The sequence below is a fragment of the Lampetra planeri genome, chromosome 32 (assembly GCF_965212315.1).
Source record: "Lampetra planeri chromosome 32, kcLamPlan1.2.h2, whole genome shotgun sequence".
NCBI classification, from domain to species: domain Eukaryota; kingdom Metazoa; phylum Chordata; class Hyperoartia; order Petromyzontiformes; family Petromyzontidae; genus Lampetra; species Lampetra planeri.
In genome coordinates this window covers 4,113,416-4,126,113 of record NC_136138.1, presented here as the reverse complement: position 1 = coordinate 4,126,113, position 12,698 = coordinate 4,113,416, and the positions used below count along the sequence as shown (strand labels likewise).

At 53.0% G+C, this 12,698-nt stretch overlaps 1 protein-coding gene across 1 annotated transcript; it reads left to right on the top strand.

The window, feature by feature from the left end:
- Positions 1-176: 176 nt before the first annotated feature.
- On the top strand, positions 177-10,126 carry CDC123 (cell division cycle 123). Its single transcript, XM_078609516.1, has 13 exons — positions 177-312; positions 2,356-2,427; positions 3,364-3,409; positions 4,175-4,210; positions 4,953-5,048; positions 6,759-6,865; positions 7,299-7,347; positions 8,110-8,185; positions 8,310-8,432; positions 8,657-8,685; positions 8,830-8,943; positions 9,081-9,218; positions 9,322-10,126. Exons 1-13 carry the CDS (start codon positions 239-241, stop codon positions 9,373-9,375), a joined length of 1,014 nt encoding a protein of 337 aa, XP_078465642.1. The 5' UTR covers positions 177-238; the 3' UTR covers positions 9,376-10,126.
- The last annotated feature ends 2,572 nt before the right edge of the window (positions 10,127-12,698 follow it).

Here is a 12,698-nt window from a genome sequence, read left to right as displayed (position 1 = left end):
GCCACACCCACCAACTGCATAAACTGACCAATCAGCGCGCGGGACCCGCCACTCTTAGCACCGCCTTCTTTACGCACAAGCCCCGCCCAAGTTATAACAAGCTCAGCCCACCAATAACAAGCTCCGCCTACTTTTGGTTTAAGCCCCGCCCATCGCCGCACTAATCCACACCCACCATGCTCTAAACCCGCCCACGCGCGGCGGGGTCAGGGGTCGGGTGGGCTGAGTGGCGAGCGGCATGAAGAAGTGTCATGTCGCGCGCTGTCAGTTTTCGGCGTGGTACGCAACCTTCAGGGCCCACACCATCAAGAGGTCAGCGGCGGGCCCCGTTGGCGGCGGCCCCGTGGCGGCGGCGGCGGCGGACGCGGTCCGCGAGACGGGTTGAGGGTGCTGCGGTGGCTCGAGGCTGTTAACTACCTCGCCTGGTGTGCAGGGGGTCGTGGGTTCGATGCCGACCCTGACGCCTGCTGTTGTATATTTGGAGTTTGCGTCTCTCATCATCACGGTGGCTCGGAGATGTTAACTACCTCGCCTGGTGTGCAGGAGGTCGTGGGTTCGATGCCGACCCTGACGCCTGCTGCTGTATATTTGGAGTTTGCGTGTCTCTCTCACTTCCCGTGGTTGCGTCGATTTTTTTCCTCCGGGTCCTCCGGTTTTTCAGCCTCCACATTCAGAAACCTGCGTTCAGAGTGTTTGGCTGCGATACCTTTCCACGTGATAAGCCACTTGGTTGAGTTATTATTCGTGACCAAGTCGCTTCTGAACAAGAGCGATATAGCTCTGTGGACCTTACCTGGTTACATAAAAAGTTTAGTTTAGAGTCTCTGTGGCCTGGGTTAAACCCGGCTGCACCACGATCTGAGCGGCCCGTTGCGCACTGCTGTGGGTTGCCTGCAACTGGTCGCGCGGATGACTCTGCGGGGCGACTTTGGATTGCGCAACTGAGGGCTCAGGTGTGGGGGGCCCTATTCATAGAAACGCGTGCGTTGGCATTGCATTGAGCGTCCGCAAGTCATAATATTTATTGGCCGCTAATGAAAGTATAGCGGCCTTGCGCGTTTCACGTCACGGCTAGAAGGGGATGGGTGGGCCGGTGGTCACCAATAAATGACGCGTTCGAAAGGTCGACCACAGAGGGAGATGGATCGATATGAGGAGATCGGCTCCTGTGCAGGCGGCTGGATGGAATTGTTTTGTTGTGTTACATCGCAGGATCGTGAGAGATGGCGAAGGCTTAGCAGTGGATTGACCACGGCCGGTTATGATGGTTATTGGTGAAGAGTATTGGTTAGGGTTTTGCCATTGTTGTGTTCGGGTTAGAGTATGGTCTCGGGCTACACCCAGCTTCAGCTCTGGCCCATCACGAGCTCGGCTTGTGTTGGAGAGGGTTTGGATCACATGTAGGATTGAGGCGCTAGTTGGATTCAGGTTCAGGCTGTGGTGTCTCCCAGGGTCAGGTGCAGCCACGATAGCCCGACCCTCACGCGGTGTTGGTTGTAACCTGCTGTTGGTGTGGGCTGGGCACTACTGACCCTAACTCTAACCCATAACCGCCTTAAATCAAAACACCTAAACACTAACCCCTTCATCCTTTACCTCCAACCCTGAACCCAAACGCCTAAACCAGGGGTCGGCAACCAAAATAACAAGAAGAGCCATTTCTTTCCAATTCGGTACAAAATTCAGTATTTCAAGAGCCGCAATGCATCTGAGTACATACTGTACATACGTACATATCGTCAAGAAGCAGCCCGTAAAGAGCCGCATGCGGCTCCGGAGCCGTAGGTTGCCGACCCCTGGCCTAAACCATAACCTATACAACCAAGCCTCTAAACCCGTTACCCCAGCATGACATTATGCCCAACCATAATGATGTCGTGGTGATGGATGACGTTTATTATATAACGATATATTCGTGGTGGTGGTCACGTGTAATGAGCGATGTTCATGGTGGTGATGGGTGATGTTCGTCGTGGTAGCGATGGGTGATGTGTGATTGGTGATGTTTGTAGTGGTGATGTGTGATGAGCAGTGTTCGTGGTGGCGTTGATAAGTGATGTTCGTCATGGTGGCGATGTGTGATGGGTGATGTTTGTGTTGGTGATATGAAGAGTGGTGGTGATGGGTGATGTTCGTGTTGGTGATGTGTGAAGAGTGGTGGTGATGGGTGATGTTCGTGTTGGTGATGTGTGAAGAGTGGTGGTGATGGGTGATGTTTGTGTTGGTGACGTGTGATGAGTGGTGGTGATGGGTGATGCTCGTGTTGGTGATGTGTGAAGAGTGTGGTGGTGATATTCGTCATCGTCGGTGGTAGTATTAATTGTTGTTGAGTGCCGCCGTCTCCATGTGTTGCAGCATTGTGATTCCACTGCCCCAGGACGTGATCTCGTACCTCCTCGACGACGGCACCGTCGTCATCCCGGGAAGGTGAGGCTCGCTCAAACATGGCCGGTTGGCTCACGAGGATCATAATGGCCGTGTTAGAGACTCTTGAGCCAACATTGCCAAATCCCTGGGTCTGGATCGGAGCTTTAGCTGCCGTGAATTAACCTGCATTTTCAAGCACAGCGAGTTAATGGTTTCATCCTGGTCACTGATAACCGCACAAAAAATCCCATCATGTTACATTTGGTTCTGCACTTAATTTGGCTAGATTGTAGCTCTGACACTTAAAAGGAAAACTTAATGTGGTTGGCATTAGATGAAAACTCATTCATAATAATAAACAATTTATAATGTGCAGATATTTTGATAATCGAACGTAACATGCAATCAAGAACTCGAAGGCATGGAGGCAGAGTTCAAAGTTCCTCGTATGCCAGCCCGGACAGCTGAGAGCCTGGATAGATGACAACCTGGACAGGTGAGGGCCTGGACAAGTGAGCTTTTAGCTTCTGCTTGAAGGTGGATGGTCAATGGATGCTGCATTTTCAGAGCATATAGGCGTGCCTCTAGCGTCCATAAAGAGTGCAATCGAGGGGAATTAGTCATTCTGTGACATCGCCTCTTGGGATCACACTTTAAAACGTGGTGATACGCCACACACTGTGAAAGCTTCTGCAATAACATGACACGAGTAGTACAATCGGGGTGTAATCCGAGAAACACCTGAATAAAGAGTTACAAAGAAAACACGAGGCTCGGCTCCCCGCACCTGTACACCTGCCTCGTACTGCTTACCTGTACAGTGTCACCTGTACAGTGTCACCTGTCCAGCTTCACGAGTGCAGCCTCATCTGTCTAGCTTCACCTTTACAACCTCACCTTTTTAGTTTCACCTGTACAGCTTCAGGAGTGCAGCTTCACCCGTGCAGGTTAAGACGTTGAGGATTTGACAGCTCATGTCCCCATGTGACCCCGCAGGCTAGAGCCGGCCCGAGCAGAAGCGGAGGAGGGTGACGACGTCCAGGTTTGTGAAGAACCCGCCTATACCCCCACGGCCTCACGGCATCGCCCGCTCCCTCGCCCGCTCCCTCACGCACGTCGCACTTGACGGATGCTCGAGATCCCAGCGGTGCTCCCCCAGCCTGCCGGGCCAGGCCGCACGTGTTAACTTTTTTTCTCTCAAGGTTCCGGAACCACGTGCCACTTGCGGGCGCCATCTGGAGCTGAAGTGAGAATTCTCTCCCGGTTTTCTACGAACGGCTGTTTACGCCGACGCCGCATAAGACAATGGCTGCAATTCCCTGCGTCTACTCGGGAAGATGCCCGAAGTAGTTTGTGGTGAAATCTTGAGAAAAAAAAAACACGGCCTCACTCGGAAGACCACACTTTGGATTGGGTCGCCGACTCCTCAGCTGCAGCTTTGGTTGTTGCTGTTGCTGGCATGTGTGTGATGTGGGTAGCGTCTGTGCGTCCATCCCTCTGTGTCGTGCGTGCAGTGGTTACTGCGCTGCGCTACGAACCCGGCTACCCGATTTTTATTTCGGTCATGGCCAACACCAGTGACGATTATCTAAACCGGTCCTTGGCCTCCCCTAGGTCAATTCAGCCTCAAATCAGTACCTGGTGCGATGCGTAAACATTGCCACAAGGGAGATGAGGGCGGCCGGGCATAGTCCTGGCCTCCCATCCCTTTATGTGCGATGCCAGCCTGAATAGGTGCTCGTCAACAACACTTTCCCCAACAGTCTGTTAAAGGCTATAAGGTGGATCTTTGTCTCTGTGTGTGCAGTGGTCTGACGAGGATGAAGACACGAGCGTGCTCACGGTAGGCGCACGGTTTGCACCGCGGCCGCAGCAGCTGTGGTTTCTCTCGCTCAGCTGGGCCCGAGCTTGCGCATAGCGTCACCCGTTGCCTGGCTGGTCGGCCGGGAAGTGGGAGTCACGGTCAGGCTCAGGGGTCCTGTGAGTGGAGAATCTCCCGGGTCACGTGACGGTGCGATCTCACGTGGGAGAAGCACAGCGTTCAACGTAACGCCTGTTACAATTCAAATGTCACAATTTGGGTTTACGAATCCGTTCACGAATGGATTATTTTTACAATCTCGTTTGTATTTATAGTTTATTAGTACAGTTTTGTTTTGAATTTCGCACGCAGGGGGGCAATAGCATATGATTTATCAATTTTTACATGTGTGCTTTGGCCCGTGTATCATGAGCACAAGAGGGGATTTTATTTTATCGGTGAATCGATGCACCAAAGAATAACACGGCTGGTAAAGTCCAATGTCCCGGTAACGTCACCTTGTGAGACAATCGGCTGATGGGAAGCCGTGTGTGGTTGTGGTTGCGTCATCATAGTCATCCTCACCACTTGGCTCCAGTCTCATCCGTATGTGGAGAGGAGGATTTGCATGTGCCCAGAATCCCAAAGCGCCGTGCATCTCATCTCATCTCATTCATTCACATTCCCAGCTGCAGTTTTTTTTTTTTCTTAGTATTACCGGAACAAATTTATTTTTTGTTACGTGACACTCGATTCCGTCTCCTCCTTTCTGGTGCCGCGGCAGGCCCCCGAGTTCCCGGAGTTCGAGGTGGAGGTCCGTGATGCCATCGAGACGCTGGGAGGCAGCGTCTTCCCCAAGCTCAACTGGAGCTCCCCCAAGGTGGGAACGACAGCGCTGCGCCACGAACCCACAGTCCCGAGTTCGATTCCCGCTCATGGCAAATATGGGTGACGAATATCCAAATCGGTCATGGGTCACTGCGAGGTTAACTCAATCATAAATGAGGACCTAATGCGGTGTATAAAATAGCGCAGGAGAGACAGAGGCGGCCAGGTGTGGCGATGGCCACACAACCCCCTCGTGTGCCATTCTGGCCTTAAGTGCTCCTTGCTAACAGCGCTTGCCCTGACAGTATGTTGAAGTCCACGCGGGAGATCAGAGGTGGAACGCACCCTCGTCCCACACTCCCCAAACCTCGCGTTCAACTCTGGGCCCTGCCGGTGATGAACCCTGACCCTGACCGGTCAGACGAGATGCATTACACGCAGGAGTTTGTGACTGTGTGTACGTGCATCACTGCGCGATTTCTATGCGCGTGTCAATCGACACCCTGGACACCCTTGCTCACGAGATGCTCCATCTCATGGAATGTTTTAGATTTAATAATTAAAATTTTAAGAAAAAAATATTGCACGTCTCCGTTACAGCACGTTTGTGTAATTGGTTATTTGACGGCGCTTCGTCACGCTGGCCATCGTGGTTTGGTGCAAGCGGAGGGGGAAATAGATGGGGGGGAGGGGCAGAGAGAGTTAAGGTACAGTACAATTGTAGTGACAAAGAATTGGTCACTACGCAGCATAGCACTGGCTGCTGGCAGGGAAGGGAATCTGCAGCTTGAAGCAGCCCTGACTGACAGCAGCCCACGTGATAGACCTGAGAGGGATCTATGGGAAAGGTTATGAAAGGGACACGTTGGGAACCTGCTAGTAGGTTCTAGAAAGGGGGCGTAGCCAGGGCGGAGCGAGGCCACGCTGGGAGGATAAAAGGGGACCCCGAGCAGGTGCTCGGGGCTGTCGTTAGGAGTGGGATCCCTGTCGTCATAGTTGCTGTTGAAGATCGTCGCCATCGCCGCTGTCGTCTCCACTTGATAATTGCGCTACTAGACGTAGTTGGCTCTTTTAGTTCAGCGCCATTGGTGTCAGACGGCTAGCGTTGTGTGTAGGCCAGCAACCAGTGTAGAGTTGCGTATAAGCGAAAGACAGAGTGTGTAACAGTGTAGGGTGTGTAATGTATAAAGTGTACAAAGTCTGTTCGGTGTTTAATTAAAGAATTCCCTCCAAAAACTTAGGTCTCCAAGTCAGTCACTACACAATGATGGGGTTTGCCGTCGCCCGACGAGTCTCCGTTTGGAAACTCTCAAAGCTCGCGGTGCAGCGCCCTGGATAATGACATCACAGAATGACTGCTGAAGTCAGTCTCTCCGTTAGGACTCTCTCTCTCTCTGTCCGCTCGCAGGGCACGCAGCTCCCGTATGTCCTGCGCAGTGTTCATCTCATATCAATCAAACTAAAGTGGTTCAGGCCTATGCTCAGCTCAGCCTTGGCTTTGGTTCAAAGTTGAACCGGCTCAAAGCGATGCTTCTTAACTTGAGCCGGCTCTGAGTACAGTCGCAGCCATACTCGGGATTCCCGTGAGCCGATCCTGAGCCAAGCCACGGCTGCGCCGCTCACTTGCGCATCTATAGAAGCACCTGATAGGCTCAAGCCTGAGCTGCGCCTGAGCATTTGAGATAGAGCCAGAGCCGCGACTCAGAATACGAGCCTCGGTCTGCGAGCTGAGAGCCCGCGTAACGTGTTCTCCTCTCTGTAGGATGCCCAGTGGATCGCGCTTAACAGCTCACTAAAGTGCTTCTCCATGAGCGACATCTTCCTCCTCTTCAAGAGCTCTGACTTCATCACGCACGACCTCGCACAGCCGTGCGTATTGGGGAAAACTACCCACGATGCCTCACCGCCGTGACCTTTGACCACAGCCGCAACCAACGATTTTTTTAGCGAAAGCTGACATTAATAATTCGTGTATAAACCTCCTATGCCCTCTGACCCCTGGTACCCCACACCTAAGGAAAATTAATTCAATTACAATCCACCAGAGTGATGCAGTTACAAATTACTATTTATCCCTGTCGTGTGTAATTCAGATACAATTTCCCAAGTTAATTGTGCGAGTGATTTAGTTACCAACAAACAAATAGGTTGACGGTACGGGTTGATGTGGTGTGTAATTTTGACACCGTTCGTTGCTGCACGCAAGTGACACAACTCCGAGCGAGTCAAATCATGCGGAGGATGTCGGTGGGTGGGCAGGACTCCTCGCTCAAAGTCGCTTTGTCTTTGTTTTAAACGTCAGGTTCCTGCACTGCACGGACGACTCCCCCAACCCCGAGATAAAGTACGAGGTGAGACGACAAACAGCATTGTGGTTATATATCTCTACATTTATGTAGCGCCGCTCAGGATAAAAGTCTCAGAGAGAGAGCCGACACCACACACAGACACGTGCCACACCTCTACCCATGTGACACCTGCCTCGCACACACCCCAACAATGTCGTCAAAACACATCCCTACTACGCACCCTCGTCACAATCACACACACACATCGGTATATCCGCCCTCATCACACACACACACTGATACACGCTGCCTCCTTACACACAAAGACAAAGACCCCCAGTGTAGCCTAAACAGACTTGGGGAAAGTGCTGTTAGTTGTGAGCGAGCACCTCATGAAGGCCAGCAGGACACACAAGGGGATGGGTGGCCAACACCACGTCCGACCACCATTGTCTCCCTAGCGGAAATGTTTACACACCACACTAAATACTCATTTGAGACTGAGTCGACCTAGGGGTGGCCCAGGACCAGGTTCGGATAATCATCACTGGCGTTGGCCATGAGCGGGAATTGAACTCGGGTCGCCGGATTCGTTCCGCAGACCGCTAGCCGCTACACTACCGCTCGCACACTGATTGATACGTGTGTCCTTGTCACACAAACAAAGACACACACCCTTGCCACACACACACCGGTACACCCATCCTCGTCTCACACACACAATCGTTAACCTCGTCGTCGCCTGCTGGCGCCAGTGCCATCCCGCGCGGCGTCCCCGTGCGTGCGTGACGCTGTGGTTGTGCGTCCGTCCTCGCTGCGCCGCAGCTCGTGCTCAGAAAGTGGTGCGAGCTGATCCCGGGCGGGGAGTTCCGCTGCTTCGTCAAGGAGAACAAGTTGCTCGGTGAGTGACGCCGCCGGAGGGAGCAGTGCAGTGCGACGGGCAGTTCACCGCATATTGCGTGCGGTGGTGTTTGATGTGCGTTGTGTGGTGGTGGTGGTGTGCGGCATTGTGCCTGGTGGTGCAGCAATAGCGCAGAGGGACCACTCGCAGTACTACCCCCACCTGGAGCGCCAGCGAGACGAGATCCGCGCGGCGATCCAGGACTTCTACACCGCGCGCGTGCGCACGCGCTTCCCCAGCGAGGACTGTGAGCGCACACCGCATCATCGCAGCCCACACCGCATCACCGCAGCCCACACCGCATCACCGCAGCCCACACCGCACCACCGCAGCCAACACTGCCACTGTGCCACACAGAGCCACCCTCACTCCCCATGTCGCCCTCGTTCCCCACCCCCCAACCATGCCTGTGCACTGTGGGTTTGTCGCGACTGTACTAACCCAGCGCTGCTTCACTCTCTCTCTCCGCAGATGTATTTGACGTCTACAGGGACAGCCAGGTGAGCCCCTTGGTGGCTGAAACCCAGATTCGATTCCCATGATCTCAGTGGTCCCGGCTCAGTGGTGGCTCTGGCTTCAGAGCCACCAGTCCGCCGCGCGTGCCCACCTACTGCGCGTACTAACCACCCACGTGCCGTTGGCAGGGCCGAGTGTGGCTTATCGACTTCAACCCGTTTGGGGAGGTGACGGACGCCCTCCTCTTCTCGTGGGACGAGCTCCGGACGGGGCGACTCACGGAGCCGGAGGCGGAGGAACAGGCATGGGCCACCACACCTGCGCAACCGCAATTGAACAACCATACCTTGGCACTTGCAGTGGGAAAAACCGCGCCTGCGCAGGTCCCACTTGAGCGTCGTGTTCTACCGCGTGTCGTGGTGTGCTGCCGTGTGAGCAGGACTTGCCGGCGTTGCGGTGTGCCACGAGCGAGTCGTACCTGCAGCCCAGCGCACACCTCGGCTACCGGCTCCCACGAGACTTTGTGGACCTGAGCACGGGGCAGGACCCTCACAAGCTCATGGACCTGCTCAAGATAGTGAGTGCACAGCACAACGCACCCGTGCAAAGCGACACCCCTGTGTACGGTACACACACTTGTATAACACACCTGTACTTGCGCGTGTGTGTGTTGTTGTTAGTCGACATACAGGCGGCACGGAGATCACAGCTCCGACGATGAGGCTGCGCCGTGAGGGCCGGGTGCTTGGGGGACCTGCGTCATCGCCCACATCGTCAATCCCCCTCCCTTCACCCACATCGTCACCCCCATTATCATGACCTTGCCATCACCCCCACCGTCGCCTCTCATCACCCCCACCGTCACTGCTTGTCCCACCTTACCGTGGCCTCCGTGAGTCGAGGGGGACGCGAGTGAACCGAGCGTGAGAGATTCCTCCACGGAACAACAACCAATTCCCCGCGTTGTGCTCTGCTCCCCAGATTTACCGCACGTCTCTCTCCTCTCCACCCTGTGTCTCTCTTGCTCCTCCCCGCGTTTCTCGCTTCCTCGCTTCACGTTCCTGCATTGCACCTCTGTCTCCTCCCCCCATGTCTCTCTCTTCCCAAAGTCGCTCTCATCCCTGTCTCCTCTTTTTCACCTCATTTTTGTCTATTCCTCGTGTCCCTCTTTCCTCCACTTGTCTGTTTCCTCCCGTAAACTCTCCCCCCCCCCCCGCGTCTCGCTGTAGATAAAGGAGTGAATGTCACACGTGCGTGGGGACTGTGCGGTGGGTTTTGCGTTTTGCGCGTGGAGGCTTCTGCTTTGTGAAGATTAATTAAACTTGTGGCTGCCTCATTCTGCTTCTCTGGTGTTTTGGGGATTGAAACATTTTCTCATCGTTATAGATTCGTCTTCGTTATGTAACGTACGCCCCGTTAATGCACGAGAGAAACACGATTGTTGTTGACGAATAAACCAATCTCGTCTTTTTTTGGGACCAAAAACGACCGTCATTGTTTTCATATCGGTATTGGTTATATCGCATTATCCATTATCAACGCACATCGCGTAAGATCATCTTTAAACAAGAACCTGAGGGAAACGTTAGGCGTCTGACGGACGTGATGCAGATGGCTGCCCCCGGAGTTGGTAATGACGCACACGTCGGCTTACGACGACCCGAGTGGAACACTGCTGCAGCACTCGTCCCATACGTGGGGCTCCCACACGGCCAATGATTACGAGCCACAAGTGGTTTGTTTTGGGGTCAGATTGTCGCGTAGTGTATGGCGTAAAGAATATTTAAACTACAGCCCTCCACCACCCAGCGGCACAGCCAATCAAATGGAGTTATCACCTTGTGGGTCAATGATGTCTCAATTTGTTAGTTTTTTTTTAATCAGTGGAGGAGGAGATGAATAGTGAGCAAAACGTTGGGAATTCTCCGTAAAAATTGTCAACACTTTGCATGCAGTTGGCATATTTGCCCACGTGACAACTTGATACGATTGGCTTTGCTGGGTGGTGGAGAGTTATCGTTAAAGAATTAAAATGATCCTATCGCACTTCTGATGAATCCTCGAGTGTCATTTGTAAATTAAAGCCATGGCATCACTGTAACGACCTCATCACCGTGTCTGGCCTTTAAAAAAAAATGTGGACGACGTTTTGGGGAATGGCCCTTATTTTTTATTTATGTGCCATAAAGAAGGGTTATTGCCTGAAACGTCACCATACGGTTTATTATTCTTGTAAGTCCACAGTGTTGTGTTTGTGCAACAACATAGACTCGCTCGTGGCCATGACGACAACAGCATGACCAATAAACGAGGGCAAATGTCACCACGCGGTGACTTAAGTCGCCGTGTTGTGCCGTTTTGTACGTTGGCGCGCAGTGCCAATCGGTGCAATCGCCGCACAGGCAACAGGCCTTCCTCAGCACAGGCCGAGAGGGTGGGAGGGCATGCGAGAGACGGCGTGGACGATAAGAGCTGCTTGTTTAACACCGTGGGGGTCCACCGGTCATCGTCGCAGCGGCTTTTGTGCGAGCCATCGAACAAAGACGGTCACTGCATCGCGCGCTTTCGGATTGCGCTTCTGGCGGCCGTCTGGAACGCTCTTTCGATATCAGGAAGCCACTGGAGATATGCACTTTTAAGACTAGATTGAAAACTGGTTTCTTTAAAACAGATGTTTGTGTTTAGTTTGTTGTCCTTCCCCCGCACCTCCGATTATCACGGTTGGCTACGTACGGTGAGAAATAAGTTCAACATACATGTATTTATTTTGATTTAAAGCTTCCGTGACTGCAGGGATTCATATTCTTGGTTCTTTCGGTAAAGTCACGTAGAAGGGAAATAATAAAATAATATTAATATAAACCAATATTATTTTATTATTTCCCTTCTACGTGACTTTACCGAAAGAACCAAGAATACATGTATTTAAGTTGAACTTCTTTCGCACCGTGCTCATCGGAGGTGCGATGAGCACGGTTAGCATGGAAAATCACGACGCATAGCCCCGCTCTTTGTACCGTTACCAGCTGGTGGTGGAAATTAAACTGGGTTTCGTTGACGTTAACTGTGATTTAGTCTCAACAGTGTGTTACGGTTATAAACCAGGCCTGGAATTCCCCGAACATTTAGCGTCGTCGGGCATTGGTCATGGTGGTGGTGGCCAAAGAGCCGAGGTGAGGAATTACTGTAAATCCACAAAGGGGGGGAACTATGACAAACCACGAGGCTCCTCTCGAGATTCATCCGACGCTGACCCTGAAAGTGTCGGGGCCCCGCGGTGACTATGAGATGTTAACCACCTCGCCTGGTGTGCAGGAGGTCGTGGGTTGGATCCCCACCCTGACGCCTGCTGCTGCTGCTGTATATTTGGAGTCGGCATGCTCCACATGGATGAGCCACTCCGTTTGTGAGAACTCGCAACAAGCAGTGACGGTATATATACGGGGTAGTATCTCTTGGAATCTCTCATTTACTTGATACAGCTATCGTGCTGTGGCGGTTCCACCTGAAGACGGAAGCTTGTGTTGCCTCCGAAACGTCGTGATTTTTCTTTTATTTTTCTTTTATTAATTTTAATTTTTAACCTACGTGACTTTACCGAAAAAACCTAAGAATAGAGTGACGGCTCTCCCACCAGAGGGCGCCACCTCATAACCTCAGCCTTCTCCGCCACCACCTCCATCCCTCCCTCCCTCCCCTGGAACTTCTCTCTACACACCAGGCGACTTCTCCAGACTCCGCGGCGTCTGCTCCATCACACACACACCGCCCTCACACACACACCGAGCTGTGTGTGCGCGATGCGTGTTGTACATCGGTGGTGGCACTTTGTGAGTCTAAACCCGTGCAGGGAACCTCCCGGCGGTTGACAATATTAAGCCGAGCCCGTTGGGCAAACATCGGCACGGCGGAGTACAAAGGTGGGCACGGGGATCAGCCGGCCTGGCCGTGCCACCGCTGCGTCTGCATGAGTTGGGGGGGGGGTCCCGCACGGAGCGTTGCTTGTGGCGAGATACAGCGCTGCTGCTGCTGTAGGAGGTGTGGGGGGGGCGCTGCT

Excerpts from the sequence above, each read along its gene's own strand:
- CDC123 (XM_078609516.1), top strand. The coding sequence starts at position 239 with ATGAAGAAGTGTCATGTCGCGCGCTGTCAGTTTTCGGCGTGGTACGCA. Across the intron at positions 2,428-3,363 it reads ACCGTCGTCATCCCGGGAAG|GCTAGAGCCGGCCCGAGCAG; the intron begins GTGAGGCTCGCT and ends GTGACCCCGCAG. Across the intron at positions 6,866-7,298 it reads ACGCACGACCTCGCACAGCC|GTTCCTGCACTGCACGGACG; the intron begins GTGCGTATTGGG and ends TTTAAACGTCAG.